At 40.1% G+C, this 17,425-nt stretch overlaps 1 protein-coding gene across 1 annotated transcript in view; it reads left to right on the forward strand.

Annotated features, from left to right (window-relative positions):
* Positions 1-17,425, forward strand: part of LOC147035731 (extracellular calcium-sensing receptor-like) — a 37,934-nt gene continuing 20,509 nt past the window's right edge. Inside the window, exons 1-3 of the mRNA XM_085869301.1 lie at positions 1-299; positions 5,767-6,040; positions 15,932-16,205. Of these exons, the coding sequence (XP_085725427.1) occupies positions 70-299; positions 5,767-6,040; positions 15,932-16,205 (778 nt within the window). The 5' untranslated portion in view covers positions 1-69. The remainder of the gene's footprint in view (positions 300-5,766; positions 6,041-15,931; positions 16,206-17,425) is intronic.

Genomic DNA, 17,425 nt, shown 5'->3' on the forward strand with positions numbered 1-17,425 from the left:
TGTTACAATATTCATTGAAGAGAGAACATATTGTTACCTGAAAGTGACGTCTGTGTTCAACGATTCAGTATGTTTGTGGTTGAAGGTACTAGATTCATCATACAATGTTTCATATTCGTGCTGTGTCTGTTTGTACCATTTGTGAACAGTAGGACGTGCATGCCTCGGAAAAATGTTGAACGATATGGTATCGCACAACATGGAGATATCATGATTGGTGGACTTTTTCCAATTCATGGAACAATGGCAACACCTGAACATTCCTACAGAGAACCTCCTGGAGATGTTCACTGCTTACGGTAATGTGTGTTCTTTTCATTTCAAATTCGAGTGAAGAAACCATTATTACTGACGTTATATTTCCGTCACTTTCAGGACATCTCAAACACATTTTATTATGATTTGTAATACTTGGTGCATCACACGATATACATTTCAATCGAGAGAATTTGCATGCTCCCCCCACCCCCCAACCAACACTGAAGCACGAGGAATATGATTGTTTCTACACCCCATAAATTCAAGGGTACACCAAAGTACAACCACCAGTTTTCAAATTATTTCATGCAGTGTTTCAGTAGTTCAAGGAAGACAAACACACAAGACACAAACAAACACACATAACATATCCAAACACACAAGGCCAACAAAAAAGACACTTCAAAATTATATAAAGTATGATTGTGTGTATCTTTCAAATTTATCAAGAGTAGAAGGGTTGTTTTATCAAAGTGTATCAAATGAAATAGAAGACAAAGGGGGGGGGGGGGTGGAGCGAGGAGACATCTTGGGAAGGTATAAATATGAACAATATTTTGAAAATGTTTATGGGGGATGATCAGTACTTTAATGGCAAATCCAATAATGAAAAGGAATAAACGTTATGGTTCAATTTAAATCAAAATATAAATGGAATGTTGCTATATTTGTTTATTTCTGTAGACAGTGCTTCAACAAGTTCCAATTGCCAACATACCCCTTGGGAGTTCATTCGTACAACTCTCAGGTGAGCAAGAGCACGGATGACAGATATTTTTGAGATTTGGTAAGATTTTCATCGCATCAGAAAAGAAACCAGAACCCCTTCACAAGTGTGAGGCTAGTTTCATATCATCATTTGCGACTTAATTTTGCATTTGGCATCGCCCAGCGCATTTTTTTTTTACAAAACAATTTTAAGAAAATGGGCCGAAAGGGCGGTTTCTCAGCTGAAAGGGTGAGAATCGCACTTTGGATTCAATTATTTCCTGGGGAATGGTCTCTAGAATATACCTGTCAAGTTTGGTTCGGTTCCGTTTAGAAACAACCGAGAAATAGCAATTTTTAAAAAATGGGCCAGGAGGGCCGTTTGTCGGCCCAAACGGCCATAATCTCACTTTGGGCTCAGTTTTTGACTGCAGAGTGACCTCAATAATACACCTGTCAAATTTGGTACGGTTTCTTTCACGAATAACCGAGAAATAGCAATTTTAAGAAAATGGACCGAAAGGCCCGTTTTCTCAGCCCAAAGGGCCTCAATCACACTTTGGACTCAGTTAATGCCTGCGCATATGTATGGTGTATGTCTCTCAATTTTCCTCGAATTCTGTTCAAGAATAATGGAGAAATCGACGTTTAAATGAACTGCACACAAGAAAAGAGAGAACGTGAGTGGCGCTTAGACCTCGTGGGGTGGAAGACCCCACAGGGTAAAAAGTAAACAAATACTGAATCAATTCCAACCACATTTTGCACGTTTTCTGAAGGTACACCAAGTATTGTTTCTAGTGGGGTCGCATAACTGGGAGAGGGGGTTCAAAGTGGAGGGAAGACCCCAATTATCTCTGAAAATGTGTATCTAATCGTAGAGTGCCCCTTGTAGTAGACGGTATTAGTATTCATCATATAATCTCAAGAAAGTATAAAAAACATTACGGTGGTGTTGAGATATGAGTGAGAAAAATTCTAAATTTTCAAAATGCTGTATCTTTCTCCAAAATGCCATAAAATGTATGTGAAAAATGCATTTCACTCATTTTAAGTTGAGGGGTGAACAAAAGAATCCAACACTGAGCCTTGCAGCGAAGCAAATTGATTTTTGCTTGCGCGATGTACAGATATAAGCAGCAAGGATGATTAGGAAGGTGATGTTAGCTATATCAATTACAACAGCAACTCAAAGGTTGGATAAATGCCGATAATGATGTGGTGTTAATGTAAACAGCACATATGCAGATAAGTCAAGTAAGTCATTTGGACGATATTCTCACGAATCATTCTGACTGATGAAAACAACTGAATGATATACATTACAGTGATGATGAAATCTGCATGAGAATAATTCTAAATTTTCAAAACGTTTAATTTCACGCATTTTAATTGGACGTCTTAACCAAAACAAACAACCTGAGATTCACAGTGAAGTGGAAGTGATATTTTTCTTCTGCCATATCTAAGCAGGAAAATTGGCTGATGAATGGGTCACAGGATGCACTTGAGGTAAGCACACTCACCTCAAAGCTATCACACCTGGGTTTGAATCCTGGCCCAGATATAAACTGTCACCTTGGTGTTTAACATGCAGGGCAAGGCATAAATGTGAGTGCGATATCCATTATAGATGATATGTTTCAAACAATGAAGCAGCATGACCCACTTTAGAAATCTTTGGAATGACTCTGAAGGGGTTCAGATGAATCTAAAAAATATTTGAAATGACTCTGAAGGGGTTCACACGACCCTCATAAACTCAGAGCAAACATTCTGACCATAAGTCCACCGAATCCTTGGAACATTAATTTACAATTTAGCAATTAGCCAGTACCAAATGCTGTCCAATCCAGCTGGTACAGTGCAATAGCTGCTGAAATTACCTGATTGATATATAAATATAAATACATAAATATATAGATCTTCTATCTTCTATATATTTCTAAAACTCATCTTGTATGTATGTATGTTTGTATGTATGTAAGTATGTATGTATGTATGTATGTTCCCAAAATACAACCAAAACGGTACACAACAGTGCAAATTTTACAGCCACCTTACTCACCATTCACCTGTGGTGTGCAGTATCAAGTTTCGTTCAAATCGGGCAACGAAAAAAGTAATTAATAAATCAATTCCCGATTCTGTGACGTACTCTTCGGGAGAATTTTATCAATGCAAACAACTCAGCGGTATATTTCGCTGGAGCCATCTTTTTTTTTTTCTTTCTTGAAATGAGTTATTAAAAAATCTCAAACATTTAGTATAGACAAAGAACGATTTTTTTAAGCATAAAATAAACATCGCATTTTGATCAAATACTTCTGTGTTAATTAATAAATAAAATTGTGTTTGGAATAGTACGCACAATAATTTATTCGACTTTATATTCTCATTTTATTTTCACATTGACGCGCAATACCAAGTTTTGTTAAAATCGGGCAACAAAAAAATTTACTCAAAAATCAATTCCCGGTTCAGTCAAGTACTCTTTGGGATTATTTGATCAATGCAAACAACCACAGTGGTATAGTTCACTGGAGCTATCTTTTTTTTTTTGAAATGATTTTTTTTTTATCAACCGCTGTCACAACGGGAACCCAACGGGTTCACGGGTCTCGTATATTACTAAAAAAATTAACCTTGTAGTTATGTATTTATTTATGTATATTCCCAAAATACAGCCAAAATGGTACACGATAGCGCAAAAATTTTCAGTCCACATTACTCACCATTTTCCTGCAGTGTGCAGTATTAAGTTTCGTTAAAATCTGGCAACGAAAAAATTATTTAAAAAATCAATTCCCGATTCAGTCAAGAACTCTTCAGGAGAATTTGATCAATGCAAACAAAGTCAGTGGTGTAGTTTGCTGGAGCTATATTTTTTATTATTTTTTTTTTTGAAAAATTTTTTTTTTTGTCAACCGCTGTCATAACGGGAACGCAACGGGTTCACGGTTCATCTCGTATATACATATGTCGATGTATGTATATATATATATATATATATATATATATATATATATATATATATATATATATATATATATATATATATATACAGTCATGCACCACTTAACGATGGGGTTACGTTCTGAGAAACACGTCGATAAGCGACATTATCGTTGTGCGAACATCATTTTTTTTTCATTTTCGTTTTTGAACATCGTTTTCGAACATCGTACTTACACAAACCTAGACACCTAAGCTATATGGTGTAGCCTATTGCTCCTCGGATACAAACCTGTACAGCATGTTACTGAACTGAAAACTGTCGGCAATTGTAACACACATCCAAGAGACAGAAGACATGTTGCATTTACCTTTGTTCAGTTCATGACAGCCATCAGTGTTGTTAGCAGCAGCTTACAACCTCCTCTCGCATCGATTATAGAAAGGTGAATAAATAGCCTTTGGATTTTATAAATACGTAATCATTGCATCGATGTTATAACTTACAAATGAATAAACGAGCACCTGTCAATTGTGTGATATATTTTCGGAAGAGTGCGATTATTTCAACAACATAAAAAGCTTCACGAATAATAAATTTGTGTTTTAATTGATGAACAACAGCGATATATTCGTGGAATTCTTCAATTCAAAGGTAATCTACTTGCTAGAAGGTAAACGTGGAAACATTGGTTCAGCTTGAAAGCCGATTTCCTTGAATCCCGATTTAGCACGACCCTGTTTTTTTCGCGATGACATTTTATGGACCTCAACAATCGCATTATAACAGGGCCACACTGTCGTTGTTTCTTATCATTATGAGGTATTATGTTCTGAAGAGTGTACATAATTGTATGTTATATTTTTATACGAGGCTACATCACTCGGTGAGAGGAATTTTTCAGCTACATATTTTTTTCATTTGTTTATTATTTTTTTTCAGAGCTGGCAGACCCGTCGTATATGCGATCCGTCGTTGCCCGGAACGTCGTAAAGCGGCCCATGACTATATATATATATATATACATACATATATATATATATATATATATATATATATATATATATATACATACATATATATATATATATATATATATATATATATATATATATATATCCAAGCTGGACAATATATTTTTCTCTGTCTCATAATATTCTCCAAAATTGAAAATGATGGATGGTGTTTACAGTCTGGTAAAACTACAAATAACCTAAGTGGAATTTCACCATCAGTTTTTACTTCAATTGATTACAGGCAGAAATACAGTTCGAAAAACTGCAGAAATGTTGTTTTCATTGTGTTATTTCATCACAAATATATATCACATTATGATTTCAGAAATGTTTTTTTGTTTTGTTTTGTTTTGCCTTCACAATTATCTGGGTTGGTTGAATAGTCTAGAGGTAGAAATGCAAACTTGCCTCTGAGTTGTTGAGCAGAGATTTGAACCTCAACCGATCTAGAAGCTGTCATTTGTTTTATGTCCAGGGCAATACATCAATCTATGTGCCATCCATCAGGTTAACAATAAACTGGGTGTTTCGTCTGCCTGCATGAAATGGTGGATCCCACTCATGAAGACTACTTGTGTTGTTGATATCACGATGAACAAAATTCAAATTCCTGTCTGAACTGACAAGGTACTGCATATGTGACACAGCTACATTCCCAGGGATACTGCACTCACCTTCTTCTATCCTACTCCTGACTATCCTCTCTTCTGATGGACAAAGATAGAGCTGACACGAGAAGAAATTACAATGCTAAATTTGTGTTTGCAGCTTGATCAGATTGAGGTGTTCTTTGAAGAAAACCTCATTTTATTTGGAATTTTATTTTAGGTTTGATCAAAGGCGATTTCAATGGACTATGACCATGATTTTTACAATAAATGAGATAAATAAAAATCAAATGTTACTTCCCAACATCACTCTTGGTTATGGCATCGATGACACTTGTTTCCGAATGCAAAAATCAATTGAAAATTCACTAAAGTACATTGAGCCAAGGTCACAAGATGAGGATCCTTGTTTTTACCAAGTTGTGGTGACCACACTGGGCTCTTCAGAAACGGTCGCAATTGATCGCCTGTTGGGGATTTTTAACATACCGCAGGTACTTTGACTATAATCTTCAGATAATATAATGTTAATAATATAATGTGTTACAATGTTATAATTTACTTTTGGAAATAACAGCCCCAGACATTGAAATTGAATGACAAATGTATGAGACTGCAGGTTTCTGTATCCAGTAGTGAATAATTTGAATCAAGCAGTTACATTAAATTTCAATTTATTTGATCATTTTGGAAAAAAAGCTCAGAGTCTTTCTTGACTCTTTTTGGCATCATGCACTCGGTTTCTTCGTTTGGATTCAGTGCTATTTGTACATTTATACTTTTTTTGATATTTTCAGTCTTTTGGGTATTTTGGGTCTTCAGGGTCTTCATTCTTTTCGGTCTTTTCGGTCTTTGGGGTATTTTTTTGGGGGTGCCTTTAATGATCTTCAGGGTCTTTTGTGTCTTCAGGGTATTTTGGATCTTTTACGTCTTTTCGGTCCTTTTAGTCTTATTGGGGTCTTTAAGGGTGTTCGGGGTATTTTGGGTCTTTGGAATCCATTGGGTCTTTGTGGTCTTTTTAGTATTTTGGGTCTTTGGGCACTTATGGGTATTTTATGTTATCGGGGTCATTTGGGTTTTTTTTAGGGGATTTTGGATCCTCAAGGTCTTTGGTGTCTTTTGGGTTTTTGGAGTCCAAGGGGACATCTGGGTACTTGGGGACTTCGAGTTTCTTGGGTTATTTTAAGTCCTTAGGGTCGTTTGAGTCCTCGGTGTTGCTTGGGTCCTCTTGGGTGGGGGGGGGGGCATTAGGTCAAATGGGGAATTTAGGTTAAGTATTTCAGTTTACAATTGTGGTTGACATCAAGTCAGCTGTCCAACCATTGGGTGAAGAATGGCTATCCATGCATAATCACATACACTTGGTCCATCATCTATATTCTGTATGAGCAACTCCCGCCCGTTGCTTCGCTGACAAGAATACTAGATGGAGTAGGGAGAAAAAGAGTGGGAAAAGGGAGAGAGGGGTGGGGGAGAGAGAGTGGGGAGAGAGGAGAGAGGAGGGAGGAGGAGCGAGTCGGGGTGGTGGGAGATTGAAGAGGGGTGGGGAAGGGAAGGCAGTGTGAGGTGAGAGGAAGTGAAGGCAGACATGTGGTAAAGTGTTAATTTCGATTCATACTGCCTCATAAAAATTATTATGCATGGAATAACGGTGAGGATGGAAAAAATAATGTCTGAAATCCATTTTCTACTAGTTAAACTATAAACATGGCTGAGACACAAACACAACCTCAACACGTCTGGAGATGAAACCCGCCGGACAAATCTGGAGCCAACCCATCCAAACACAAACACTGCTTAGACATTTCCAAGGACATACTCCCATGCAGACACATCTGGAGACAAATTCCCTTCTGGAGACAAACACCGCCCAGACACGTCTGGAGATAAACACCGCCCAACGCATGTGGAGACAAACACAACTGGGGTCCATTGGGTCATTGTGGTCTTTTTAGTCTTTTGGGTCTGGATTAATTCAGAGACCAACACCGCCCAGACATGTCTGTGGACAAACACCACCCAGACACATCCAGAGACAAACTCCTGTCCAGAAATAAAAACCACCTGGACGCCTCTGGAGCGAAGCTGTCCAGTGACAAACTCCCATCCGGAAACATCTGAAGACAAACTCCCATCCGAACAAAAATACCATCTAGATGCGTCCGTAGCAAACACCACCAGGACGCATCTGAGACAAACACCACCCAGATGTTTCCAGAGACCAACACCATAAGGAACACCTCCAGAGACAAACACTGCACAGACTCGTCCGGGGACAAACACCACATGGTCACATCCAGAGGCAAACTCCCCTCCGGTCAAAAATACCACCCAGCAACGTTTGGAGACAAACACCACCCCAGACGCATCCAGAGCCCAGACACATCCTGAGAAAAACTCCTGTCTGGACACGTTTGGAGACAAACACCCGCCCGGACATAAACACCGCCCAGTCGTGTCCGGAGACACACTCCCATTTGGGCATAAACACCATGCGGACATTTACAGAGCCAAACCCTGCCCTGACACACCATCCATACATAACCTCAGTCCGGATATGCCCACAGACAGAGACAGTCAGAGAGGGGAGGTGAGAGTGCTAGAGGTGTGGGAGGAGGATGCTGCACTCTATTTGGAGGGAGTAGAGCAAGGATGGAGAGAGAGATAGAGAGATAGAGAGATAGAGAGATAGAGAGATAGATAGAGAGATAGAGAGATAGATAGAGAGATAGATAGAGAGAGAGATAGAGAGAGAGATAGAGAGAGAGATAGAGAGAGAGATAGAGAGAGAGATAGAGAGAGAGATAGAGAGAGAGATAGAGATAGAGATAGAGATAGAGATAGAGATAGAGAGAGAGAGAGAAAGAATGAATATGTTCTGCTTTATGAACAATGCATACACACATACACACACAAACACACACACACACAAACACACACACACACACACACACACACACACACACACACACACACACACACACACACACACACACACGTGCTTAGCCAATATTGGCAATTTTTCGGGAATTGGCAGGTTGGAGTCATTGTGATTACCAACTGCAGTACTCACTGTACACAACCCAAAAACCTTGAGTAGCTTTCACTGAAAAACAACATCATATTTAAAGCGATGTTTCATGGATGTGTCCACAAGTATTCATCTTTATAAACAACTGCGAGTGACGGGTGGACCAAACAAATTTGGCTCGTTAAATTTGAAAACACGTGAGTACAGCAAACGCCTCAGAGATCGGGTGGTATTTCATAACAACTCACTCAGAATGACACAGCACAAACCACTCAGGGTGATGGAGCATGAACCACTCGCTCTGAATGACTTGGCCCGGCAAAAGCATCCACAGTGAGTAAACAATTCAATCAGTATGACATAGTGCAGCACCACTATTGATCCTGGGCGATCAGCAAGTGGCTTAAGCTGTTGCCTGCTCTTGTGTGCACATGCAATTGGTACTGTACATTGGTTCAGGGGCCACAGAAACATTATATATTTTTTTTTAACTGCCGTTTTTCACCAGATTTACTTTGAATTTTTTGTAGAGCATCTTGTGAAACCTCCGAAAATATAGACACAGTTCAGGCAGACGTTCTGGATAGGCTGTCCCTCTGGGGGGATGGGGCGCTAGGTCAAGCAGTGAATGCATTAAATCCTATAGCTCAATGAAGCTGGTTAGTTTTGGCACATTCCTACATTTTTTGTTCACTCAACATAATTCTCCAAACAGTTGAAAAATATAAATTTAATGCTCTGGAAATTAAACATTTTTTTGTGTATGTATGGAGAAGGCGGGGCATAGCCTTGCTTCCTTAAAGTAAATAGGTTCATCGGCTTCGTTATATGTCTCGTTATTTCTTTAAATTGTCAGATTTCAGAACAGATTTTGACACTTCTTTAGTATGGACAATATCCAATCTACAAAACCGAAATAATATTTCGATGAGACACTTTAATTCTTCTGTGAGAGCAGATCGTGGAAAATCATATCATATAATGCAAGAAATCACTCCGAGCTCATAAGTTGAAAACTATATTACTTACAAAAGCGATGCACACAGCGATTCGTAGCTATGATGAAGAGGCATTCGATAATATGAGTAAGGAAAGGGGAAAAAAACCTTATCATTAATAAATCGGTCTTGCCTGTTCCAAGTCAAGGCATGGTTGAGCTGGCCAAAACACATAGTGGCTTCAGACCCCAGCAAGGTTATCTCGGAGATGCTTTCAGACCCCATAGGGAATGGTGACCAAAGATGCACCTGATGAAGGATATTATGAAATAAGGCCATTAATTTTCTTCAAACGGGATGTTTTATTTAACCCAAACATCCAATTTTCACTCGTGCACTTCCTTTGAGTTTTCTTAGTTCGCATGTAAAGTCTCAGACTGCTAGGTTTCATGGTTTTGGAGTTATATAGGAGACACTCTGAAACACACACACACACACACACACACACTGACATATGTTAGGATAGATACATATATAAATATATAAAGATGTTTCTGTGTGTTCATCGTAATCTTCGCTACCAGGGCTAATACACCAACATCTCTTCAGTCAAAACCGAGATTAATGTGCAGACTATGTTTTTGGGAGGTTTACTCGAGAATATCGGTGAAGAATTATCCGTTTAGGCCTTTGAAAACGTTAATGTGAGACGTCTGAAGGTAATCACGTGACCCAGAAGTTCTTTTATGTTGACTTGTGAAGAAAAATTATTTAGGGAATTGTAAACATTAATTCCACTTTGGCTTCTTCTATTACTACTATAAGGACTAATTATATCAAATTTCATTATTCTGATACTCTTTTGGATCTGCAACATGACAATCAATCCATCCTTTTACGACAATTGTAGTTATCGGAGGTGCTTCCGATTATTATCAGAATTATGATTGTGCTAAATCAGCCATTTAATTGTGTTGGTATGTGTATGTGTGTATGTATGTGTGTGAGTGTGCGTGTGTGTGTGTGTGTGTGTTATTATGTGAATGTATTTGATTTTGTGTCCCTACCAGCATCGTCGAGCTTTGTGGCGACTATGCTCAAAGACGGTAGGATAGAGCATTCCGCCTTCAAATTGTTCCATCATTCTGATGACGGTCGACAAAGCGATGTGCAATGTGGAAAATTATTCCGGATTAGGTATGCTCCTCAAACGCTGTAAATCGATCATGTGGGACGAATATACCATGTTGTACAAGCAGGCATTCAAGGCACTTGACCAAACTCTCCAAGATATTCTACAAAACGGTACACCCATAGACAGAGTGACAATTATTCTAGCCGCTGATTTCAGACAAACTTTGCCAATAATTTGGCGGGGTACTTGAGCTGATCAAGTCAATGTGAGTCTAAAATCGTCGGTGCTGTGGCAAGATGTTGAAAAAATGAGCCTCCGTACCAATATGCGCTTGCACTTACGAGTAGATCATAGTGCACACCAGTTCGCCACTCCTCTGCTTTATATGGGTGATGGAAAAATGGAGCCTGATACCAGTGACAGCCTCATCCCCCTTCACGAAAATCTTCCTCCAGTAATCAGTTGAAACTCACCACTGGAGGAAGATTCTCCAGCAACGGAGCTCGGTTGGTCATGTGGCTGCTGATGGAAATCTCATGGAAGCTGCGATCTCCATCGGAGAATTCTCAGGAGAGAATGTGTTGATTCCCCGTATACCACTCATTCCCAGTGACTGTCCATTTAAATTCAAGCAGATCCATTCCCGGTATCTCTGTCATTCAGATTTTCGAGAAAGAAAGAAACAAGGACAAATGCAGCACCATGCAGGACTCTATCTAGTGAAACCATGTGTTTCACATGGCCAGCTTTATGTCGGTTACTCCAGAGTTGTGAAAATCGTGAAGAGAAAAAGTGTGAGGTGAAAAAGCAGGAAAAAAAATGTTCTGAAGAGAAAAGCGCGAGGAGAGGAAAAGCGAATGGAGAGAGGAAAAAGCAAAGGGCAAGAGAAGTGACCAATAAGCAGGTGTCTGAACAGCGCCGACGAGACAATTCGCCCTTCCCAGTACTTCGGCAAGCGACCGTGTGGTGCACGTGTGGGTGTGAGCAGCACTGCCAACAAGTGAGGAACGGGTCGATCACCAACAACACCAGGGTCTAAACCCACGACGGACGATCTCGGTGCCCTCCAGACGTCGAATGGCGTTCAAGGCCTTTGGAGATGATGCAGAACATCTCTAAGTCTTACTCTTATGTTGTTACTGTTGTTCTTCATCTTCTTATTGTGGACTTTTTTGTTTCACAACCTACAGTTTTCATCGAAACTTCCTGAAACTTGGCACATATATGTAAAAATACCCTGCACAACAGGAACCATCTCCGATTTTGAAAATTCCTCCTAGAAAAAAAGTAATGACGTCAAAATATCTCCGCTAATGGAAATCGCCCCAAAAAAAATTATCTCTGAAAATAGGCAAGCTGTTTGAATTTTGTTTGTGGGAATCAAGCACAATCAAGTTTGTGGGAATCACACACAATTATCTGTGCTACCTTTGTGGTAGCACAGATAATTTATCACAAACCTGATACATCACAATGATGTCATCATGAAGAGGACGAGGATCTTAGCTCATTTGAGCTTGTTTTTAATACAAGTCGAAACATGAGGAACACATTGAGGTGTATTTTCAGCCACACTGTCCTTCTTCAATACTACCTTCTTTGCAGTACCCATAGAAAGACGAGCAGATGATGCTCTCCGGTGTTTTGAAATAATAATAATAATAATAATAATAATAATAATAATATCCTCAATCGTTGCTTCACCAGATGACGAATCAGCAGGAGTAGTCAACAAATTTGGATTTACCTCATTTACTGTAATGGGAAGTGAAATACTATCGTTCTCAACACCGAGTACCGCAGTATTGTTATCATTCCTCTCAACAGCAGGAACAGTTAACCTAACGGGATTCACTTCAGTCCTTTCACTGGGATTTGAGGTATTTATATATTTTTTTACAATCCGTGTCCACATGACTATTTTCACCGCACTTTAAACACAAAACTTTAGGGCAGAAACGTTTCACATGACCAAAGGTTCCACATCGAAGGCACGTTAACGAGGCCGACGAGGCATACATTTGATACTCGCGATCATTAAAATTTACGTTGAACAAAATTTATAACCCCATGTCGTCATCACAATCAGGAAGTACCATGTGCACCTGTCAATGGAAACTTATTATGTGTTTTCTTGTCACTGTTCCTAAGGGGGATCATTGACATTCTTGAGGAAACTGTTCCATAATAATACAGGACTGACAATTGTGTGTCATTCGGTAAAAACGGTGGAGCATTAGACGCAACGATTTTTCCACAGGAGTATCCTTGGAGGAAGCTAACATAAAAACACCATTCTCGGTGGTTAACCCCGCACTCACAATATCGTGAACAAAGTTTTCTTTAGACACAAAAAAAACAACTTTCTGATTCATTCGCGACGCAGCGCAACCATCTTCAAAACGAATTATACTCCCAACTTCAAGGACGACGTCCTCAGTGAGGACTCCTTCTGGCGGAACACACACGAGCACATGTTTCTGAGTTAAATTATCAAACGCCTCATACTGAGGACGTGTATTCGCCATAACTGCGATTTAACTAATGCCTCTTTGCTCAGACCAGGCAAGAAGGTGAAAAGGAAACAAAACAAAATAAATTAATGAGATTCATATGAAACAAAACTTTGAAAAAGCCTCATCAACACTGGGTTGGCCACACCCAAGAAGGACCGCTCTTACTCTTTCTCTCTTTCAAGGACAGAGGGTACAGCAGACACAACTGGGATAAAAAAACGAAACAAACACAGCAGGGTGGAAGGAAGAAAAGGAAAGAGGGGAGGGGAGGCAGGAAGGAGGAAACCACACAAACAACTCACCACAGCAAAGAGCAGCTGCAGAAAGTTGTCATGGCACCACATCAAAACAACAAACTACCACCAGCGGGAGGGGGAGAGAGAGAGAGAGAGAGAGAGAAAGAGAGAAAGAGAGAAAGAGAGAAAGAGAGAAAGAGAGAAAGAGAGAGAGGGAAAGAGAGAAAGAGAGAAAGAGAGAGAGAGAGAGAGAGAGAGAGAGAGAGAGAGAGAGAGAGAGAGAGAGAGAGAGAGAGAGAGAGAGAGAGAGAGAGAGAGAGAGAGAGAGAGAGAGAGAGAGAGAGAGAGAGAGAGAGAGAGAGAGAGAGAGAGAGAGAGAGAGAGAGAGAGAGAGAGAGAGAGAGAGAGAGAGAGAGAGAGAAAGAGAGAAAGAGAGAAAGAGAGAAAGAGAGAAAGAGAGAAAGAGAGAAAGAGAGAAAGAGAGAAAGAGAGAAAGAGAGAAAGAGAGAAAGAGAGAAAGAGAGAAAGAGAGAGATTGATTGATTGTCAGGATTGAAAGATATTTTTCAAGTGTTTGTCCAGCTTGTGATGTATCATGGTCTGAAGATAGGGACGAAGTTGATGCCACCACAATGATGGGCGATGTCACAGCAGAGGGTGGCCTTATCAGCAGACCGATGAAGGGGATTTTCCAAAGAGTCAGGTACAACGTTGATAAAGATGAAGAATAGGACTGCACCCAAAACACTTCATTGAGGGACTTCAGCCTTTCAGAGAGAGGAGATGAAAGAATTCTGTTTAAAGCTGCATTTTGTCTAAGAGAGCAGACAAAGCCAGGAAGCCAAGTGTGGAGTTGGCCTTGAATGTCATGTGCAGAGAGTTTAGGGTGCAAGTTCGGAATCCAGATTGTTTTGAAAGCTTGAGATATGTCCATTGAGATGGCCCTGGTCTGATGTCTGATATTAAGGTCTCCATTCATTGGTGGGAGATTAGGTGCAGACAGTCCAAGGAGGCATGACATGATCTGCATCTGCATTGGTTACCTGATGTGAGGCCTTTGGAGAAAAGGAATGATTTCATGTTAACTGTGATTGTGGATTGCATGACCTTTCTGAATATTTTAAGTAAGCCAACAGGTCTGTACGGTAGTTAAGCGGGTTGGTTTTTGCACCTTTTATGTAATGCAGTGATATTTGCTGATGTCCAAACAGATGGAAGATGATGTCAGGCAAATGACTGGATGAAAAGAGCAGAGAAAGGATTTGCAAGATCAACAGAGCAGGTTTTTAGGACACATGAGCGGACGCTATCCATTCCAGGAGCATAATCAAAGTTAAGGATTGCAAGAAACCTCTCCACCTTCTCAAGTGCAAAAGACACATCGACAGGAGCAGTTCGGTGTGACTGGGAAGAATGAGGGGTTGGGGATACGGCATTTGGATGCAAACACAGAATTGAGACATTCATCCTTCTCATGAGTGGAGTTCGCTGTGCTGCTAGTTGAAGATAAGGAAGGGATAGAGGTGGAGCATACTCCTGAAACAGACTTAATGAGGCACCACCAGGTGATAGAGTATGGCGAAAAGTTTGAAAGATCTTTTGGCTTGGGGCTTGCTGAAAATGGACATTCATTTGACAGTTCCTCCTTCCAGTTCATCAACACTACGTCCTTCCAGCCCCGCACCCTCCCACATTCCCCCGACACTGCATACTCCCTCCTGCTTCACCTCAGCCCTGCACCACAACCACCCCCCCTCCCAAGCACTACCCCAGCCCCACACCCCCAGCCCCACACACTCTCAAAATCTCTCTTCCTCATATTCATAGGTGGTGATTTTAATTGCCACCATGCAAATTGGCTGGGTGTTGCTACCTCCCTCACCAGCCATGGTACATTTTTGTATACTTCGTCGAGGCTTGTGGAAGAGCTCTCACGAGTAAAGTGAATGGATCAGGATGCAACATGACAAAATAAACAGCAGAGAGAAGCAGGAAACACTAACAGCAGAGCCAAAAGTCAAGACAGAAGGAGGCAGAAAAAGAAAGAGTGTGGGGAGGAATGGGGGGCAGGAGAGAATGAATGGGGCAGATAATATGGTGAAAGAAAAAAAAAACTCAGAAGGGAAAAGTACTCCATCAAGCTGTGGATGAAAGCCTTGCAGGTGGATAGGAGTTCAGCTGTGCCAATGAAGGACTTCATATGATGGATTATGCCAAGTCCGTGGCTGGCTTTTGAGGCCAACTTTGAAATGTGGTTTGCCCAAGAAAGATTATGGCTGATAGTGAGTTCCATGTCCTCCTCACCCATCCTCCTCTCTTTGCAGCATGCTGCTTCATTTGCTATCAATCTGGGATGATTTTCCTCCATTGCTCCTGCTTCTCAATATCATCTGTTTTCGTGTCATTGGTCAAGTAAGACTGTGGGCCCTTTGCTTGTTTTTTCACCACTGCCTTGTTAAGTCATGTGATTATTAAGTTATTTTCATTTTCTTTCGTTTTTTAATGAATGTAAATATTTTTTTCACATAGATTAGTGGTGCAGCGGCCTGCAAGTGTTTAAGTAACAAGCAGACATTCCCCTCTTTCTTGAGAACTGTAGGCAGTGACGTGCACCATGCTGAGGCCATCTCCACCTTGGTGATTCATTTTAAATGGGTGTTTGTTGGTGCTTTCACTGTGGATGATGATTTTGGTAGAACGGGTTTATATCAGGTCCTTAATGATGTCGAAAGCAAAGGAGTTTGCATTGCCTTCCGTGAACTATTACCAAAAGTGAAAATCCAAGAAACCTTTCAGCGCTTTGGTAAGTTCTGCTTTCAATACTTCCTTAATTTTATTGTTTTTAATATTTCGGACGTTTCTTTGAAAATATATGTTTTGATGTTTGTTCAGTATCATAATATCTTCATTTACGATTCACAATCCCACTGTTCTGCAACTGATACTCACAATTGTTCAAGACACATCAACATTCTATCAATAAAAAAGTGTATATCATGAGTGAGGATACACGTAAAAAAGATGGGTGATATTGACAGAACGTTGATCGCGATATGTTAACCATTGTAGTATGGAAGGAGAAGCTGATGTTTTGGACATAGGTTGAATATACACACTTCAGGGGTTCTTGAACATCTGCACAGGGGTTCATCGACACCATTTCAATTTAGTGGTACTAGAGGATGTCATGTCAGTTCTTAGTTCACTTTCTGGGGGGATTTCACTTTATGCAGTTGTTTTCTTCAGCATATTTTTATCGTTTATTTCTTGTCCCAAGATTGAATGGTTATCTTCCTTGTTGGAGTTTTTGTTCACCCCTCCCTCCCCTCTGTGCTTCCTCCTGGCTTGGTTGGCATCGTCCTCCAGCCAGAAGGGTATGTTTTGTACTTAGGTTCTGGTTGGGTTTGTCCCCTCCCATTTTTTTGCATATTCCCCTCACCTCGCACTTTCCTTCCTTTTATCCCCCTTGATCCCTGTTGGACACAGAACTGACAAGACTGCATCATACTCTCTCCATTTTATTTTTATATGTGTGTCCTCTTTCCCCCCTAAATTGTAACTATAACAACATTTTTACTGGAAAGTTCGTCGAACACCTTACTCTACAAAGTTTTCAACCACTGTTGATGCAGTGTTTTATACACCACCTTATTTAACCTGTCAAATACTTTAAACTGGAGGGTTTTGGAAGCAGCAAGAGGTTATTTGTGGTCTACAGTGTCCATGTATTTCATTAAATTGAAATAAAATAAATATTTTAAAGATCTTGTAAAATCATTGATTCCATAATTTTACCACCATTTAAGGCCGACACAAGGTAAGCCCTTTGCTGTATCAAACACTTCCCCGAGTTCCTCCACAGCTGTAAAGACATTCACAAATAGTACACACCTGAGAATCCCAATGCTACACAACCCCTCAGCTGCCAGAATTGTTTCATTGCTTCTTGGTGAATCATCAGCGACAACGCAGACAGCAATGTATACCAATGAGGCTTCCAAGCATGTACCACGTGTAAATGTC

This window comes from Eptatretus burgeri, chromosome 1 (genome assembly GCF_056783735.1).
Source record: "Eptatretus burgeri isolate ZD-2024b chromosome 1, Ebu_testis_v1, whole genome shotgun sequence".
NCBI lineage: Eukaryota > Metazoa > Chordata > Myxini > Myxiniformes > Myxinidae > Eptatretus > Eptatretus burgeri.